At 37.2% G+C, this 21,500-nt stretch overlaps 1 protein-coding gene across 3 annotated transcripts in view; it reads right to left on the bottom strand.

The window, feature by feature from the left end:
- Positions 1-21,500, bottom strand: part of LOC131432843 (neuroligin-1) — a 780,452-nt gene that overhangs the window by 43,764 nt on the left and 715,188 nt on the right. For all 3 annotated transcript variants that reach the window (XM_058599386.1, XM_058599387.1, XM_058599388.1), the window contains 3 exons: positions 5,844-6,061; positions 5,613-5,762; positions 4,487-5,549 (listed from right to left, as the gene is read on the bottom strand). In XM_058599386.1, the coding sequence (XP_058455369.1) occupies positions 4,487-5,549; positions 5,613-5,762; positions 5,844-6,061 (1,431 nt within the window). The remainder of the gene's footprint in view (positions 1-4,486; positions 5,550-5,612; positions 5,763-5,843; positions 6,062-21,500) is intronic.

The raw sequence follows: 21,500 nt of genomic DNA, 5'->3' as shown, positions 1-21,500 counted from the left end.
TAGACGTTACACTTCTTGTGTAATAAAAAAGTGTCTTGCAAATAGCATTAACTTTACGTCTGCTCAGCGGATTATGTTGATCCGGGGGCTTGCGTCAGCATAATCTGCTGACGCACTGATGAGTCGAAGACGAAACGCAAACTTAAGAAAATGGTTATGTGCACCTAGCATAAATTTGGGGGTGAAAGCAAGCTTTTTCCCCTTCAAATTACCATTTCAATACTGTTTTATGCAATTGTTTTTTCGGTATCTAAATGACTATGCACAGCACCCTTTTTCATGACGTTTCGATTTTAGCACGGTTCGGTTTTGGCAACCATAAGTCCGAAAAAGTTCGTCGAGATAAGCAAATTCGGTGTGAAAAATAATTTCAATTATTATTCTGAATTTCATTTGGATCCGACTTCTGGTTCCGGAACTATAGGATGATATATGTAATGAAGTTAAAACAATGTCACTCATTTTGCTTGTAGATGTCTGACCCGATTTCGTCCATCTAGCATTCAAATGAAAGGTCCCATAAAAACTGCTTGTTTTTAAATCAGATCCGACTTCCGGTTCAGGAGATTAGTGTAAAATTTTCACATATATTAATCGGGTTTATGGACTTTGAGAGTCGATGACCAAATAAACTTATATCAGTTTTAGCGGTATTCGGTATTCGATCCCGGAAAGATTTTTTTTAATTTGAAAAGCACTAGGATTTCTCTAGTATGCCAACACTGATTTTCAGAAATTACGAATCTAATGAATGGTTTACAATCCATTAGGCGAATTAAACTGACTTCGGCTACACCGATTTCCGAATTCCATTTCCGAAAGTATCAGGAATAGAGAAGCTTAAAGAAGGGTAAAACGAATTTAATAATTAAAATTAAAATAAATTTATGGTCCCATACAAAATTAGTGAATGTTATACGATAGAAGATGGTGATACTAAAAAATCTTCAAAGCTGGACTCAAAACTATTTCAATTTATTCGTCATACTAATTCATGGACAAACGAACTATTTTTGATTATGCTGGTCTCTGAATACCATAAATAATGACAGAAACTTCAAAGAGGAACTCACTTCTACACCTCATGGAATGCTTCATTGATTGTTACACGTTTAGATCAAATGTGAATATGAGTGTCAAAAATTTCAAACCGTCATATAAAATGACGAAGCAAAGTGCTGGTACGGAAGGAGACAACACGACCGCCTTTGCGTGTACAGCAGGACGAAAGGAAAACGAAAACAAAGTTTTCAAAACACAACCGAATTAATCTGTTGTGGTTTCAATCTAAACGTGTGACAATCGATTAAACGTTCCATTAGATGTAGAAGTGAGTTCCTCTTTAAAGTTTTTGTCATTATTTATGTTAATTCCAGAAGCGGTATTCAGAGACCAGCATAATCAAAAATAGTTTGTATGTCCATAAATTAGTATGACGAACAAATTGAAATAGTTTTGAGTTTTTGTCTATGACGATTTGAATTTTACAAACTCACCACCCAGTAATGTCAAAATTGTAAGTAGGAATCGGATAAAAATCACCAATTTTGTATGGGACTATAAGTTTGTTTTAATTTCAATCATTGTTTAATAAATTCGTTTCGCCCTTCTTTTAGCTTCTCTATTCCTGATACTTTCGTAAGTCGGTGTAACCGAAGACAGTTAAATTCGCCTAATGGATTGTTTACCATTTCCTTAGATTGCAAATTTTTGAAAATCAGTTTTAGCCATCTTAAAGAAATCGTAGTCCGTTGCACGTAAAATTTTTGGGTACATTCCGGGATGGGAACCTGGATACCGGTAAAGCTGAAATAATGTGAAATTTTTACACTAATCACCCTGTATTTCCTGAACCAGAAGTTGGATCTCATTAAAAACAAGCAGTTTTTATGGGACCTTAAGATCTTTTATTTGAACGTTAGATGGACGAAATCGGTTCAGCCATATACTAGAAAAATCAGTGCCATTGTTTTAATTTCATTACATATATCATCCTGTAGCTCCGGAATCAGTAGTTGGATCCAAATGAAATTCAGAAACCTTATATGAAAGCAATATTGAAAATCGTGTTACACTTTGCTCCGAAACATCGCTTTATCATCAAGCGCGTAAAACTCCTACTACTGGAATAAGGCGAAAAATCCTCCGTTAAAAATAGAAGAATTTTAACAATCCATGGCTTGTTGGATAGCTATTACCGTACCAAATTTAAGTCTAAAAACATGTTCTGTTTTAAAGGTCAATTGTGACAGATATTGTCAAATTATAACAAAAAAAAATACAAACACGGGTGCAAACAATTTTATTTGCGATCTTCAATTTTGAGGTTTTTGTTGTCTTGGTTATCTAATATTACTGAGAATTTTATCAGAAATTGCTGATCATATTTTCAATGGCATAAATCAAAAAATATTTTGATACATCAGATACAATAAGAGATATCCACGATCAAATCACTCTCTCAGAGGATAAATTTTGAAAAGGCGTCTCATAGTAAAGTTAGGTTGCTATCAGAGTGAACGCTATTTGCGAAGCGAGGCGAAGCGTTTTGATGCGATGCACTGTTATCGAATCGCCTTCACTGTGACATGTTTGCTTCGATTGAATGAAACAAACTCGCACGCGCCTTTTGAAGCTACGCGTTCCGCGCTCACTCTGACAGCAACCTTAGGGAAGAGAACGAGTAAGAGAGAGTGAACGCATAACGCGAAGCGTCGAGGTACGCGTGCGTGTCAGAGTGAACGCGATGCGATAACAATACATTGTATTGAATCGCTTCGCTTCGCATCGCGTTCCGCGCTTACTCTGACATCAACCTAAGACATTCTCACGGCAACAGTATCTATGATTATCGTCATAAAACAACTTTCAACTAATCCATTTGGGAAACACTGGGCCGTATGAACAAAACGTACACTGAAAATCTCTTTTACTTATTTTTTGAGGAGAAATCATTCACTGTCGAGCTCTTCTATAAGCTACCCAAAATTAGGTCGTTATCTACTCAAACTTTGACTTGATCGTAAAAAAATGGGTAGCGTGCTTTGTTATGGAATAACACTTTGACTAAACTTACGTTTTCCTAAATTTTGAGGTCATCACTCGTTACCTAAAATTTAGTTGATTTTGGGTAGGTTTTGACCCAAAATTAGGTAGCGGCTGGTAAGAGTGTAGCAAGCTTGAATTTCGGTAGTAAATGCTACATTTGGATCACGTTTCTGTCAGAAGCGGAGACTTTACTATACAATAACTTTCAAACATGTAGCGTTTACAACAATTTTTTATAACGGCCAACAAAGCATTCATCAACATTCACTTTGAAGAGTAATTTCGAATGACTCGGCACTCGCTGAGAGTAAGTTTTCATAGCTCGTCTGCAATTTCTTTCAAAAGTGTAAGTTGAAAGGCCTTTTTAAAAAAAATACGTGAATTTTTCGGTAGGTAACTCAAGAGGTTGTTACTCGGGTGTTTGCTGATAAAGTGAAGTAGACAAATCAAACAAAGTGGCATTTTTGCAGCAGTAAGTACGTTTCTTGCTTTGTGCATGCATATTCCAGCTTCTCGGTTCCGTGTCCATACAGCATGCAGGAAATGCTCAAATTCGAAAGTAGCATCAAATACATGTTCGAACTTGTTTTTTTATTTATACCAAACCGCGTTATAATCTGTGGACTATGTTTTTAAGAAAATACTACAAACAACAGACTTTACTACATTTTATTCATACGGCCCACCGTCTCGTACGTAAACGGAGATTGCAGTATGGATACGACCCCGTTGACAGATCAATCCATTTTCAAGCGTACAATATTGAAGTAATGCTTTCGAATCAAGTTAAATGTGGTGAATCCACCAACAAATCACCGAGATTCAAGCGCTTCAAATAAAGTCGGAAAAATTTATCGCCGATAGTTCTAAATTGGCGGAGATTCGAAATCAACTGCTAATTGGTATTCAATATACTCAAAAGAATGGCATCCACTCACCACACACAGTGCAAAGATGACTATCCAGTGAGTGAATGGATATAACTTTTAGTTTTGTAATCCATTCAAACTACCGGTTGCGATCACAACCAGGCGTTGACAGAACAAACAAATGTACCGAAGCATATATTTATAGATTCCGTTGTGTGCGATAGTTCGTACTGTGTAAAGCGATCGAGAGGATGACATCATTATGGCAAGCTGAAATTGGTACGCGAAAACTTTGGCCATGTCAAACCAATTTTTCAATGGTACACTATTGAAATACTTTAAACGACGTTACCTGATATGTTTAAGTTAAATGTGCAAGGATCGTTTGAAGGTAAAATTATATAAATCTGTCAACAAGTGACTGAGTTAAAAGCTTTAAAATTTATGACAGAAAAAGTTACGCAACATATTTTGCATTTTTTATCCAGAAAAATACAATAAACTTCAAATAATGTTTGCTTCAATGAACCAACGCGAGAAAAATACTGGTTAATAACAATATCACTTACCCCGTCCTGGCAAAGTTCGCCCAGTAGATCATGATCGCCTCGGACAGGGCCACCTCCGATTTGGTGTAGTTTTTCGGGAAGTGATTGAAACCGTCCACGAGTGGAGCCCCGAATACGTACGGCAGATCTTCCCCGTGGACCGTTCCCATTCGTTGTGGATAGTCGCCGTCTTTGGTTTGATAGTCGAACACGTAGAAGAAACACTTCGGCCCGGACGGTTCCTGACCGGGCAGAGGCGGTGGCGGAGCCAGCATGTCTCCTGTGTGCACCAACGGGGCCACGAACTGGGCATCCGACAGGGCCGCTACGGCGGCATCCCTCGTGTTGATCGGATGCATACTGGTCCGTTCCCAGTCCGTGTACTCGTTCACGACGGTGTAAAAGATTTCGCTTAGGTGGTAGGTGTACGCATTCCGCACGTATGTCCGCAGAATCCGATCCCGCCGTTCACCCTCGAAACCACTCTGAATGTCAACGGCACTGAATCGCCACAGAGCTTCACCCGTTACGACTCCGAACAGCAGATCATAGCGACCGGCAGCTCCTTGCGATCGCTTCGAAGTTCCTCGGATGGGCGTTTCGTCGATGTCTTGATTTGTCCGGCCCGGTCGGATCACTACACCGTCGACGGATGGTCCGAACGCACTCAGGAAGCTCGGTGGCTGAATGTCCGCCGCGAACAGATCCTCCAGCGGAACATCTCGCAAACAATCCACGATCTCCTCGTGACTTTTGATCAGATCTTCCGGTATTGAGCAATTGACTTCCTTTGCCAGCCGCAGGGCGTATATCACGGGATCTTCGACCAACGCCCAGGATGAGAAAGCTGACCCCGACAGCAGTATGGCCCGGTGGAACAGTCCGGGCACCATCGTCGGCGAAGTCATTAGGAAGTTGATACACGCGGCACCACTTCCGTGACCGGCGAGGGTTACCATCGATGGGTCCCCTCCGAACTTGGCAATGTTTTGCTGAACCCAGTGCAGGGCCGCCATCTGGTCCATCAGGCCGTAGTTGGCCACTCGTGCTCGTATTTCGGGGCTCGGATTGGCATTTAAAAAACCTTGTGTTGAGAAGGAAGAACAGAATGGGATTAGGAAAAATGGAGCTACTCGGATCGACCTACCTAAAATTCCTAATCGATAATTCAGTGTAACTACAACTATTTCTCCGTAACTGGCCAGCACGGTCCCATCGTACGGGTTCCCGCTGTTCCATTCAAATGATTCTCCGTGTAAAAATACTACAACAGGTAATTTTCTGTCGCTTTGAGCGGCTGCAGAAAAACATTAAAAACAGAAAAAACAATGGTAGACCGGCATTTAGTTTAAAAACGGCTTTCCCTATCGCGACTTACCATGTGCAGGTGAAAATACGTTCAAGTACAAACAATCCTCCGACTGGTTTATTAAAAAAGGTAGCAAACGTTTCAAATACTCTAGTCGTCCTTTTGGCATTTTATCTAAAGCTGCTGTTTCGTTATTCACATTCGGCAGCCGCTGGGGACATACCGGGCTGAACTTATCGGCTATCCGGACGCCGTCCCACGGCGATGGCGTTCGGGTTGGACTAAATCTGCAAGAGAAAAACCAAAGCGACAGAAGTGATGATTAGTGACTGTTCGATCGCATGTTTTTTTGTTTTGTTTCAGGCTAGAACCTGTGAAGGATTATCATAAAATTTTGGTAAGGCAGAATGATGAATTGATGGTTTAGGAGGCCGATAAAAGCACCGATTGCAGTTAGAACTAAATATTTGTTTTGCTTTAGTTGAAATGAGATTATTTGTTTAGTTGGAGCTGATAAGTGACCCTCTGTATGTGGAAAAAAACATTGATGTCAAGTTTCTTGCAAGGTTTGCCATAACGATGGTTGGTTTTCGTATGTAATCAGCGATCTACATAATCAGTTCCCTTCGTAATCGGATCTCACCTAAGAGAGTCTGGGTTTTGTTTAGGGACAGGTAGGGATTTTGAAAAATCATATATTTTTTCTTTCTATTTTCCAATAGTAAAATATTTCAAAAACTTTTTTGTCAAATTGCCAAGTCTATCGGAACTAATCACTGGAAGTTATGGGCCGCGAAGAAGCAAGAATTCGGCGCACAGGCCCAAAAGTTCTGCTTCAATTGACTTGATAAAACATTCTTGAAATGATTCATTATATCAAAATACAAAGAAAAAATATGATTTTTCAAACGTGTTGGACCCTACCCGCCCCCTAGAAAAATAAATTGTTTCTTTCGATTCTATGGACAGTAAACTTTAACCCCGTTTTTCTCGAAAGCACGTTTTGAAAGTCCGTGTCCATCGTTATTCGAAATAAATTTCAAATTTGTTGCACACACTTTTCCTTTTCGTTTTTTGTAACTTTGGCGAGGTTTTAGGAGATTTTTTTTTTCGTGGAAATTCGCAGTTTTAGGGGTCTAGAGAAATATCTTTTACAACTATGTGTCTTTGATATTTCGACTTCTGATAATTGGAATTGAACTGCTGGCTGCAAACTTAAACAGTTCAATTTGAACCGCTAAGCAGACGTAAAGTTATTGCTATTTGCAACACACTTGTAATAAGCACCGAAATGCTAAGTCTTTCCTGACGTGCCGAACGAAAAGCGGTTAAGTTTGCAGTAAGCAGTTCAATTTGAACTGCTCTGCACAGACGAGTCTAAATCGAAACGTAAAGATAGTGAAATTGGCATAAAGTCTAAAACGAAACGTTAATTTTAATCCCCAAATGATCAAAATTTATTTTTTCGAGCGATTGTTCTTAAAAAATTCGGCTTCAAGTTGTGCTAACGTTATTATGGTCAGCTGCCTTACTGTAAGAAGCAAATAGGATGTGTATTACACTACTACTTTTGTTTAGTTGTATCTTAAGAACTTACTTATGTGCGATTTGAATTCATAACGTGAGTAAATTTTCTATTTCTAGTAATGAAGGTCGAATACGAGTCCGCTTAAAGTTAATAACGATCAATATTGACTGCAAGATTTCCATTGTTCTTTGATCGTTTCGAACAGTTTTTTTTGTTCCCTACGCTTTGCTGTTCTTTTGTTTCTGTCGTCCAGGCGCGGCACTGAGCGATGTAGTCGAGTTTCTCGGATAATAAAATTAAATTAAAACCAATCGAAAAGTTGTTTGGTAATCACTAAACATGATTTTCTTTAAGAACATTCTCCCTCTAACGCATAGAGTGGTAAACAATAAAAGTACAAAGAATAGCAATGCTATTCTTTCTGCTATATTACTACTATACAATACTTTACTACAAAATATCAGAAAAACTGAAAAAATATCAGAAAAAATAGCAAATAATACCAAATAATACCAAATAGTTGTATTAAACAGCAAATAATAACAGAGGAGAATAATTAATAGCAAAGAATAGTAAATAATAGTAATCAAATAGTATTCAATTGCAAACAAGGGCGAGAAATAGCAAAGAATAGCAAATGTTATCAATAAATAGTAAATGATGGAAAAATATACAATAGCAAAGAATTATATAGAAAAGTAAAAAATTGCAACTATACCAAATGAGAGAAATGAGTAGCAAATAATAGTCAGATTTAGCATGGAATATTACAAAAAATTACAGATATTAGCTAAGAATAGCAAATAATAGTGAAAAAGGACGAGGAATAGCAAATAATAGCCAATAATAGCAACTTGTACTGGTCAAAGGAAGCGAATGACTGTAAAGTTAATACCTCTATAATCGAAACCAAAAATGGAAAGGATAGCAAAGAGTGGCAAAGAATAACGAAGAATAACAAACATAGTAATAAAGAGTTCAGAAGAGCAAAGAATAGTGAACAATTGGATAGAACAGCACAAAATTGCTGGAAGAATAAAAAATGTAGACAAGAATAACCAAAAAATAGCAATGAATAGTAAACTGTAGTGAACAATTGGAAAGAATAGAAAAGAATTGCACAAAATTGCTAAAAGATTCACTAAAAGCAAAAAAAGTAAAGAATAGCAAATAATAGCAAAAAAGAGCTAATAATTCTGAACAATTGCAACCAATGACGAGGAATAGAAAAAATAGCAAATAACACCATTGAATAGCAAAGAACAATAAAGAAATGTAAAGAATAACGAAAAATTCCAAATAAGATCAATTGATAGCAAAGACTAGCAGGAAATAACAAAGAATAGTAAACAATCGCAAATAATAGCAAGTTTTTTTTGGTCAGAAGAGGTGAATGACCGTAAGGTTACTACTATTCTAATCGTAACTAAAAAAGCAACGAATAGAAAAGGATGGCAAAGAATAACAAAAATTAGCAAAGAATAGTTAGGAAGAGCAAAGATTAGTGAACAATTGGAAAAATAGCACAAAATTGAAGAAAGAATAACAAATGTAATCAAGAATAACAAGAAATAGCAAAGAATTGTTAATTATGGTAAACGATTGGAAGCAATAGCAAACAATTGCATAAAATTGCAAAAATAATATGAAAAATAAAAAAAGCAAATAATAACAAAGAATACCAATAAAATAGCAAAGAATAGTCAAGAATAGCAAAAAAAAACAAAAAATAGCAAGAAATAGGAAAACAAAGAATAGTAAATACTACCAATGAACAGCAAAGAATAACAAGGAATAGCAAAGAATAGCAAACAATCGCAAATAATAGCGAAGAAGAGCGAGATATAACAAATAACAGCAAACATAGCAATGAATAACAAGTACTTCTAGTCAGCACAGCAAAGAATCGCAGGGCAAAGAATAGCAAAGAATAGCAAAGAATAGCAAAGAATAGCAAAGAATAGCAAAGAATAGCAAAGAATAGCAAAGAATAGCAAAGAATAGCAAAGAATAGCAAAGAATAGCAAAGAATAGCAAAGAATAGCAAAGAATAGCAAAGAATAGCAAAGAATAGCAAAGAATAGCAAAGAATAGCAAAAAATAGCAAAGAATAGCAAAGAATAGCAAAGAATAGCGAAGAATAGCAAAGAATAGCAAAGAATAGCAAAGAATAGCAAAGAATAGCAAAGAATAGCAAAGAATAGCAAAGAATAGCAGAGAATAGCAAAGAATAGCAAAGAATAGCAGAGAATAGCAAAGAATAGCAAAGAATAGCAAAGAATAGCAAAGAATAGCAAAGAATAGCAAAGAATAGCAGAGAATAGCAAAGAATAGCAAAGAATAGCAAAGAATAGCAAAGAATAGCAGAGAATAGCAAAGAATAGCAAAGAATAGCAAAGAATAGCCAAGAATAGCAAAGAAGAGCAAAGAAGAGCAAAGAATAGCAAAGAATAGCAAAGAATAGCTAAGAATAGCAAAGAATAGCAAAGAATAGCAAAGAATAGCAAAGAATAGCAAAGAATAGCAAAGAATAGCAAAGAATAGCTAAGAATAGCAAAGAATTGCTAAGAATAGAAAAGAATAGCGAAGAATAACAAAGAATAGCAAAGAATAACAAAGAATAGCAAAGAATAGCAAAGAATGGCAAAGAATAGCAAAGAATAACAAAGAATTGCAAATAATGGCAAAGAATAGCCAAGAATGGCAAAAAATAGCCAAGAATGGCAAAGAATAACAAAGAAAAGAAAAGAATACCAAATATTAGAAAAAAATAGCAAAGATTATCTGGAAACAATAGCAAGGAATAGCAAAGATTATCAAAGAATAGCAAAGAACAGCAAAAAAAGCAGAGAATAGCAAAGAATAGCACAGAATAGTATAGAATAGCAAGGAATAACAAAATATAGCAAGCAAAATTTGGCAAAGAATAGGGAATTATACCAAATAATAGCAAAAATAGAAAAGAATATAAAAATAACAAAGAATAGCAACCCAACAGTTTTCTATCCATGCAATGATAAGATACCAAATTCTACCAAAACATATCAACAAAATTGTGTTGTAATATGAGCATGTTACACTAAATCTCCTCACACATTTCAGACCATGTAAAATATTCAAGATTAAATCTTTCCCACACTTCAGACCACACGCACTTGACAAATTCCCATAAAACACGTACTCGACAAATTTCCACTCGACACCATGTCATGAAACCCAGAAACCCACTTGAAATATAAACTTCACCTACATAAGGCGATTAAATTATCAGCACTTACTTCGACTCAACGAAAACACCGCGTTCATACGACAATAAATAAATAAGGAAACATAAGCATCAAATATCACCCAAAACAAAACAGTTATGTCATTTCCCGTTCCTCCACGTTCCACACCTCTCTCAAACAAGTGCCATACGGCATGACCTAGAATAACAGTAACTCAGGAAAACACACTGACTCGAACCGACACTCACGAGAGTTAAACCTGACTACTCTCAACCTCCCCTTTCTGTATCACACTCACACACTTGTCTAGAAACATTACTCACTCTCTCCTACTCAAATACAATACAATGACCGAGACATGTCATTGGTTAAATCAGATTTACGCTGCGCGTTCTAACTCCTCCCCCCGGATTTTTAGCAATCCATACTGTAAAAATCAATTAGCTAAGTTAGGAGAGGATAGGATATAAATAAGTGATTGATTTAAATAAAACATCATTATTATTCGTTTAAACTTAAAGACATGCTGTTTATAGTAAAGTGTGACTTGATAAAACATTAAATTGCCCATAAAATGTCTGGTTGATGGTTCCGGTTGCGATGTTAATTTCGTTTTTCAACTTCGATAGCACAGCTGCTGCAGTCGAAGGGTGGTCGACTTGTTTTACTTATTATTATCATTTGGAAGTTCCACCTTCTTCTAAAACAACAGTTGTGGATGAAAACTTGACCGTTCTTCGAACATTTTTATTACGTTTATGACAGTTAATTGTACCACATTGAACGATTTAGTCTACTTGCTGTGCGAGTAGTTTGGATTTAAGCGATAAGCGGACAAAATTTTGATGTGTTGTTCCTCTTGCTTTGATGTCATTTTCCCAAGCAACAATTTTTGTTACGGTAGTCTATGTGTGATTAATTTGCAACAATAAATTGCTTATTTGCAAATCGGAGAACTTTTGCTACCTTTGTGCACTTTTCGCAGTGCAAAATTCGCACCAAACGAGTGCGAATAAAGCCAGTGTTTGACTGTTTCGCGATCGAGAAAAATGCTTCGAGCAGTGCTTAATATCGTAGAAAATTCTACAATTTTGTCCTTCTGAATACCAGAAATTAATCCCAGACAACATTTTGATAGCTTCCTTTACTGAAATATGCAATTCCGAAATGAAAAAATCGACATCAAATTTCTGTACGTTGTTGTTTTTTTTACTTTTATTTGTTCCACGTTGTTTAATTTGTCGACAATAAGTCAACCTTTAGTATAAATGCACCGTTACAATTCTGGAAGCGAAGCAGTGAAAGTTGCGGAATTCACACAATCAACTAAAACGTTAGATTATCATTTTTATTCGTATTCACGTTTTCCAGTTATGTCTGTGACATTACTCGTCCGCCTTTCTTACTTATCATAACGATTTAGAATGTTCACCTTCCTCAACACTGGCGATATCTTAACCGTTCCGCCGAATATTTGTATAACGTTAGTGATAGTTAATTTGACCACATTGGACGATTTTGTCAACTTGCTGTGCGAGTAGTTCGAATTTAAGCGATAGGCGAGCAAAAGTTCGACGCGTAGCACCTCTTGCTTTAATGTCATTTTTGCAACTGAATAGCAAATCGTTGGAATAAGGGATGTGGAGTTTTTTTTAAATGCCCAGTGGAAAAAATGCGTCAATTTGAAGCTGACCAATACTTGACCATAACAGCTCTTATAAGTTTATTGATCAAGCAGTTGGTTGCTTGAATATTCATGTGAAACCCATGAATTTCATTAAGTCAATCAAAATAATTTAAGCGTTCTTTTTCAACTAATTTTTCCGTTTTAATGAGATAGCCGACAAGATGCGGCTGGCATCAACTTTGATCGAAAACAAGACATTTCATTCAAAACAACCAATAGGAACATGTAACCAGCAAACCCTTTTCGGGTTTTGAGTGGGCTAAACACAAAGTAGGCTGGTTCTCGAAGCTGTTCTTTTGAAAGCCCTACCGACCCAGCAAGAAAATCTCGGATCGCCGGTGGAGGGGTGTTTTTCCCCCGAAGAGTAGAAAATGTTACACGAGTTTTGCTACATCCTGCTGTGAATTATGTTCCGGACCCTGCCCGTCGGTTTATGTGTCTGATGTGGGGAAAAGTGCTCCGTTTATGTCGATTACGTGCCGAAGAATTGTGCATTCAGTTCTACCCGGAAGGCACGAGGGAAATCAATGGCGTCGGAAGGCAGACATCACGAACATCACGAACATCATTTAAAGGAGAAATGATTGGTTGCATATCGGTGAAGTAAAGATTTTTTTTTTTGATTGAATTATGTGAGGATGTGGACTTCCAACGACTGGCAGGGTTTTTATTTTCTTTTTTTTTTTTTTTTTTTTTTTTTTTGTTTCAATTATAGAGGATTTAACATCTTAGGTCATTCGCCTCTTCGGACCAGAAAATCTTTCTGACCCTATGTGCGGGGTTGGGAATCGAACCCAGGCGGGCTGCGTGAAAGGCATCGACTATCCCATCACGCTATACCCGTCCCCCGCCCTTTTATTTTATTTTCTAATTTTGCTTCGTAATCATACCTTCACGGGAAACCGGTTTCAAAACGATAAACCTTTTTAATGGAACTTTCAGATTAAATTAAAAATGACCAATTTAAAATTCCATCCTTCGTTATTTTGAGTACCAATTACGTAACCATGAATTGCACGACATGGCAGGGATCGGGGGCCTTCCGAACGGAACATGTCAGAACGGAAACACTTGAGCCTATTTCCCACCCACAAGCCGACCGAACACCAGTGGCCAGCCTGAGGTGTAAATACGTCACAATAAATGATGATTTATGGGTGAGATTATGTGATTAGAATTACACTGGTATGCTGTGACTGTGACAACTAGTCATGTGGAAGGCCGGAAGAGGAAGAAGCTCCTTTCGGTACAAAGTGGATCTATTATTTTAGTTTCTCGGTATGTCCGATTGTTCCATCGGATGTGAGAGAGCGGTTGGGTTCTGTTGCAATGCAGAACAGAAAAGAACAGGCCACGAGCAAGCAGCTGGACCAAAGGCAAATCTTTTAAGCTTGATGGGTTTTTCGTCCGGCTGAGGAACATCTGCAATATGGATTCTGCTCGACTGGAAGTGCTTCTTCTTCGGATTTGAATACCTACAGGACGACACACTGTTTGATGAAGAAATCTATTATGTATGTCCTGAGGAATGGGTCCAAAACGATGAAATGGGGAAAAAAGGCTCAATCAGTATGTTAGATTTTTTTTTGGTTTGTTCGGAAAAGCTCCAAGGCCTTAAGGGTTATGCATAAACTATGGTTTTGTTGCTTTACGTTCCGTTTAAATTGCGTTGCGATAGCAGTTTAAATTGAACTGCAAGCTGTAGCTCGAAAGAGAATAAATAATTTTCTTGGTTTTTGTTAAGCTTCAAAGGCAATCACAGAAAAACAATTCGACTGTTTTCCTGGTTATTTGTCTTCAGATACAAATCGTAAATTGATGTTCAATATGACTACTGAGCAACTCAGAAAATTAACGGTCGAAAGTGTTTCACAATAATCCGATTAAACTCCAGAAGTTTTTATATTCAACGAATTCAACAATGTAAAGTAATAATTAAGAATTATTCATGTATATGTAATAATTGTAGATAGAGCAAGCAAATAAACAATTCACGGAAATATAAAAAATGGTGTTATAGTTGAATATCCAAGTATCTCAAGAACAGCTACTTCTAGAAGAAATGATATCATGAACAATTTTATTGCCTTTAACCTGTAGAATAATATTCTACTGTTTAAATGATTATCTTTCAATACGAACTTGAAATTTTGAATATATCTGTAAATTGTTTTAGCTGCAACTTCTTCATGGGACGGATGGAATAGCCATCAATTTGTAGGTTTTAATAAGAGCTTTAAAATAAAAATGATCAAAAAAAAAAATTAAAACCATTCACAGAACAAGCCCAAACCAAACGATTTCTTGGTCCATCGTCTAACAGAAACCCTTGGTGGGACAAAGAGTGTTCAGATGCTAAACACGCGAAACAAAATGCTTTCAAGACGTTTTTAAAACGAGGAGGAGGAACTCCTAAGAATTTTGAAAAATTCTTGACTTTAGAAACCAAATATAAGAGCATACTTCGGGTCAAGAAATGTAGCTATAGGAGACATTTTGTCGAAGGTTTGTCAAGAGAAACCTCAATGAGCACTCTTTGGAATACGGCCAGACGAATGAGGAATCGTTACGTAGGAAATGAGAGTGAGGAATACTCGAATCGATGGATGTTTGATTTTGCGAGGAAAGTTTTTCCAGATTCTGTTCGTACGCATAGCATTATTAGGGAGTCTTCTCCAAATGATGATTCCATTGATAGCTCCTTTTCAATGATGGAATTTTCCATAGCACTCATGTTTTGTAACTATAACGCTCCTGGGTTGGACAGAATTAAATTCAACTTGGTGAAGAATCTGCCCGACCTCGCTAAAAGACGTTTGTTGGAATTGTGCAACAAGTGCAAAATCATCATCGTTCACCCGATGGGTTTAGTGTCATCTAATTACTATACAGTTAGTTGGCTAGGGTTAGTTTTAATTGATTGTATTAAGTACATACATGTATCTGTTGGATTGTTGTAATCTGTTGATATAAACAATGAGGAGGTTTTATGCCTGCTGGAGTGAGAGATTATTATTTCAGCTCCACTGGGCTTTTTCCTGCTCCAAATAAATAAATAAATAAAGTTTCTTGAGCAAAATATTGTCCCATCTGACTGGAGGCAAGTGAAAGTTATCTCCATTTAAAAGCCGTGGAAACCAGCTTCCAGCTTCCTGTCAGATACTCAGTTTGGTTTCCCTAGAAATAAAGGGACGAATGATTGTCTTGCATTGCTTTCGTCTGACATCCAAATTGCCTTCGCTCAAAAACAACAAATGGCATTTGTATTTTTAGACATTGAAAGAGCATTTGATTCAGTTTCCATTGATGTTATTTCAGACAAGCTCCATCAACATGAACTTCCAGCGATTATAAATAATGATTTGCACAACCTTTTGTCGGAGAAATGCATGTATTTTTTACATGGCGATTTGGCAACATTCAGAATTCGCTATATGGGTCTCCCGCAAGGCTCATGCCTCAGTCCGCCTCTGTATAATTTCTATGTAAATGTCATTGACAGCTGCCTAGTAACCTCATGTACACTACGACAATTGGCAGATGATGGCGTGGTTTCAGTTACTGGACCCAAAGCTATTGATCTGCAAAAACCATTGCAAGATACCTTAGATAACTTGTCCGTTTGGGCTGTTCATCTGGGTATTGAATTCTCTGCGGAGAAAACAGAGCTGGTCGTCTTTTCAAGAAAGCATGATCCCGCGCAGCTTCCGCTTCATATGATGGGAAGAATTATCGCGCAGGTTTTGACTTTTAAATACCTCGGAGTGTGGTTTGATTCCAAATGCACGTGGGGAAGACACATTAGGTTTCTGATAACAAAATGCCAACAAAGAGTAAATTTTCTTCGAACAATAACAGGATCTTGGTGGGGTGCTCATCCGGAAGATCTAATAAAATTGTATCAGACAACGATACTTTCAGTGATGGAATATGGATGCGTTTGTTTTCGTTCCGCTGTAAACTCTCATATTATCAAACTGGAGCGAATTCAGTATCGTTGTTTGCGAATTACCTTAAACTTCTTGCATTCGACACATACAATGAGTCTTGAAGTTCTGGCGGGTATTCTTCCATTGAAGGATCGTTTTTGGGAGCTTTCGTCGCGACTGCTAATAAGATGTGAGATACTGAATCCCCTAGTTATTAAAAGGCTAGCTGAGCTTCAATCTCAAACAAGATTCGTGACAGTATATTTTAACCAAATGTCACAGGAAATCAACCCATCAAGATATATTCCTATCCGTGTCAGCATCCTGAGTGCCCCTGACTCAACTTTATTTTTCGATACATCCATGCAGCGCGAAGTGCGTGGAATCCCGGAACACCTACGCTCGATGGAAATCCCAAAAAAAATTCAAGTAAGTTCAGGCATATTGACTCTGAGAAAATGTTTTACACGGACAGATCGCGAATTGAAGAAGCGACAGGATTTGGTAAGTTCAACAATAATGCTTCGGCTTCATTTAGGCTTCAAGAACCTGCATCTGTTTATATAGCAGAGTTAGCAGCAGTTCATTATAGTTTGAGTGTAATCGTCACATTATCTCCAAACCATTATTTTCTCTTCACAGATAGTCTGAGTGCAATTGAAGCCATTCGTTCAAACGCTGCTGGCAAAAATGAACCGTTTTTCTTGGGCAAAATAAGTCTGAACGTCATATTGAATAATAATTTTCAAATCACAATAGTTTGGGTCCCGGCTCATTGCTCCATTCCAGGCAATGAAAGAGCCGATATTTTAGCCAAACGTGGTGCTATTGAGGGTGAAATTTATGAGAGACCGATTGCTTTCAACGAATTCTATAGCGCGTCTCGCCAAAGAAAGGTTTAAAGTACTATGTATTGTGGATACCACGGCGAAGAAAAACTTATGTATATTGCCTATGAAATAATCGTATTTATGAAAAAAAAAATCAAGCTGAGCAATGTATGTGTCTGTGTCTGTGCGTGTGAGTATGTGTGTAGTCCCAAAGGTTGCTATTGAAATTCATTATGCTTTCATATGGTAATGTGTGTTTAAAATTGCACACCGTCATTTAGAGCGACGATGCAGAAAAAGGGTAAATTTCTTCTATATTTGGCTCAAAACTAATTCAATTTGTAGCCTATATTTGTTACTTACTAAACGAATCGACTTCGGCTATACTGGTTCCAAGTAATGGAAATAGTGGTCAAAAACTCTAGAACTTCCACAAACTTAGGCTCAAATAAAAGTTTCTATAGTCTCATAGGTTGCTGTTTAATTTCATCCGGGTCCGACTTCCGGTATCAGATCTATAGGGCGTAGTGTGTTCAATCATTTAGTGCGACGATGCAAAATAAAGTAAAATTCTTATTAACTTGACATAACTGTTTACAAATTGAAAAGGTTATGATAGCTTATACCCAAAGAAAGTTACTTATTGTATTCAAGATAGAAAACAAAATTTCTTGACAGAATCTTCCAGTGAAATTTTTGGAAATATAAGTAATATGAGAAAGGCATCATTACACCACTAGGTGGATAAGGACAGGTTTTATCTTTCATTATCTCATACTGCGAAGTGAAATTGGTAAGGATTCTTAAGGCATATCAATAAATCGGAAGTCGCTATCTTGAAATTCAGAACCACCTCAAACATCGTTTTCTGACATCTACTCATCGAACCCGTTTCGAAAATACCCATATTGTAACAGTTTCTATGGAAACCCAGCCAGAAATCTTTTTCATTGTATGCAAAAACCGAAGTAGGTTCGTACAAAAATTTACGTTATTTGGGATTTGGTTCGTCAAAAGAGTAACGCAAAAAAGAGGTAACGTAGAAAAGTGCTCGTAAACGGAGTATTCGAAAACTTTTACTGATCTTGGGAAAATCATTAGTGAAATACTTTTTTGTAGGATTCATCATTTTTTCGATTATAGCCAAATTAAAAAAATTCTAAAGCCCTTTTCAAAAGATAGTGTGTTTAGCGATTGTAGCGTATTTTAGCCTTCAAGAAGCTTACTTTTCACCACTATCAGTGCTTAGCAGTTCAAACTGAATTGCTAGTCTCTAGTTGTTCTAGAATTTAACTGAACCATTTATTTTACGTCTACCTAGCGGTTCAATTTGAACTACAAGTGAGCAATAGCAATTCAATTTAAACTGCTAAGCTCGGATGAATAGAAGATGAAACGTGCAAATAGTGGAAAAAGGTAAATGTTTGGCTAAAGTTTCCGATTGAATCAAATTCTAAAAAGCAAACAATAGAGCTTTAAATAATTGACCTGACTTTAGTTCAGCAGTTGGCACGTATCCAACTCAACTTCATGAAGAATATTGCATTGCTATAGCAACAAGACAATGTCAGTATATTTATATTGCAGTCTAATATACTTCGCTACCGAAAAGGGCCAACATAAGTTAGCAGAGTTCTGCGTTCATTTTCACGGCACTTTTGAAACCCTTCCCGGCTTCCCCGGGTGTAAAACGAAAGCGTTTATTCGGTCGTGAGAAAATTCTCACGACTTTCATATTACCTCTTTCATATAGTATCTAGGTCATAGCAGGCGACGAATTAGACACCGACGGCGGTTCACAGTTTTGCGGTGCGATATAACATTCATTGGAATAAAATCAACTAACGGTGAAGCAAATTTTCCCTTGCAGAAAGATGATAAAGCAATTCAGTGAGTTGAAAAGTTGATATTCTTTTATTTGTCGAATGCCGGAGCGAATCGTTCCTCGGTCTCAGGATAACGATGACGACGCCAGTCGGTATTGAACGAGAGGCGTTTTCACGACGATATGATTGAGGACCAACAAATGAATCGATATTGTGATCGAAGCACATTGTGCCATGATATTGCTTCATTCATCTATTATCGAGCCCTTCCCCCCTCCCTCCGGAGTTTATGGTTTATTTGCATACTCTGTATGGAACCGAAGATTTACTCAGAGCATCAGCATAATATCTATCACCACTTGACTCGGGTGGATTGTTCAGCGGCCTTCCGCGTCAGTTATTCCGTCGGTTGCCAGGAAGAAAATCACAAAATTTTCCGTCATTCAACTGTGTCGTTCGACAAAAGGGGCTACGACACTGGCCTGGGGTTGCCAGGCAACTAAGGGCACTCGCTTGTTGTCTCCAAATTTCATTAAAGTTCGACCTCTCTCGAATAATCATTGAGCGTTCGAAAAGAGGAGGAATTCGAATGGTAATCGCTGGCCGTCATGAGTGATGGGGGCCAATGGTGAAAAGGTGTCCAATTCATTTGCCTGCATGATGATCCCAGGCTCGGCCATCGCATCCAGATGGAATTATTGGCATTCTTGCAATAAACTTGCCAACGTGATTGGAATGTGGAACACGACGTCCACCGGCATTCGCATTCGGTTATGGGATTGCTATTGGATGCTGTTCGTGGTTTTGCCACCGCAGGCCCCGGAGGGAAATCGGAATTTTTTTTCGGTGCGTGGTATCGCTAGAAATGTTGCCGCTGCCGGTGAATGCCGGAATGCGAGATTTGGCCGAATTTGAACACTTTTGTATGGGAATATGACATTTGGGTTTGCCGTGAAATATGAGCCTTTATCAATTTGGCCAATGATGGGTCGGTTGCGGCGATTCTGCCAGGCACAAAGGGAAGGATATGCGATCATACGGCACAAATGGAATAATCGAATCAGTTCAATAGGATTGGTGCGTCGTCGGCACAGACCTCTTGTGCTTTCCGAATGAATATCTCTCGCTGTTTAAACAGTTATTGTAGCTGTTAAATTGCTGCACTAGAATGGCTTTTTATCCATTTGTAATCGACGTTTCAGCGCAATGTAAACCAACAGATTCTGCACAAAGATTATCACACTGAGTAGGAATGCCCACGAGAACATGCTGCGAACGTAATGGAAATTTAATTAAACTTCACTGTAAGCTATTCAATTTCGAATTTACATTGTTGGAAGTGTTATTCTCTGTGGCAATTGATTTTGTTCACAGGGGTAGTTATATATAAACTGAACGACATTGTTTTTACGTTTTTAACAATATAAAGCTGGTTCACAGGTCGCAACTTCGTCCAGGAATATTCCAGTAATTGATAACAGCAGAAAATGTGTCAAAAGTAAGTCGATTTTGGATGGTATTAAATCATTAGTTTTGCACGGATGCAGTGATCAATTTGACTCCAGACTAATTTTTTAAACCAAACGAGTTTACAATTTACATGAAAATTTATTCAAATCGTTATAACTCGGAAACTGTTACTGGCTAAAGTTTACTTACGGTAACCATTGTCATAGAAGTAGCCATTTTTGAAATATTTCGACGTTATTCAACAAAAATCTGTTAATAATAATAATAATAATAATAATAATAATAATAATAATAATAATAATAATAATAATAATAATAATAATAATAATAATAATAATAATAATAATAATAATAATAATAATAATAATAATAATAATAATAATAATAATAATAATAATAATAATAATATTAATAATAATAATAATAACAATAATAATAATTCGTTTTTTCCTTCACTCCAATCAAGTTAACTTGAAACATCGATTTGATGTTTGAGTTCAAAATAAAACTGTTTAAAACAATGGAAGGTGAGGTGGTAGCAAACAATAATTCGCTAATTTCAAAAGTCGGTCTGGTGTCCGATTGGCCTATCCATCCGAGATAAAATAATTGTTTGTCATAACGAAGACTTTTGCAAAGTTTCATTTGAATCGGAGTATGTAACGTTTGATGGACATGGTACACACTTTTGGAATTGGTTTCCATTGTTTTAACATATTCAAACTTGTTCATTTATGAACGTGCACTTTTCGTGTAACTGTTTCAGATGTTCAGCTCAGTCATTTGCCTATCTGTGCGTACAGTAAACTATGTTCACGATAATCGTTGTTCGCATCAGCTATGATATTCGCATAGCTTATTCCATATTCCGAAATTCTTCGAGGATAAACTAAAGGCTAAACGCTAATATTGACAAATATTAAGTAACGCAAAGATTGAAGGACGCCAGTTTCGTGATTTCAACAATGAACGAACAAATGTTCACGACGAAGAGCGAAGTGATGGACCCAGTCTGCAAATCGGTGAGATAAGAGAATCTCTGGTGGACCTAAGAATGCGATGTTTTAATCAGTTGAATTTTCGCACCTTAGACGTCCTACTATCTACACAATTGTCCACTTTACTCAAATCGCAAGCGTAAAGTTTCTATGAAGATGGGTTGAGGAAAGTGGTGCTTTGATACGAAAAATGCTTAGCAAAGAACGGCTATTATGTGAAAAAGTAAAGTA

The sequence above is a fragment of the Malaya genurostris genome, chromosome 2 (assembly GCF_030247185.1).
Source record: "Malaya genurostris strain Urasoe2022 chromosome 2, Malgen_1.1, whole genome shotgun sequence".
NCBI classification, from domain to species: Eukaryota; Metazoa; Arthropoda; class Insecta; order Diptera; family Culicidae; genus Malaya; species Malaya genurostris.
The sequence above is the reverse complement of the archived record's forward strand: the minus strand, read 5'-3'. Positions and strand labels throughout refer to the sequence as shown.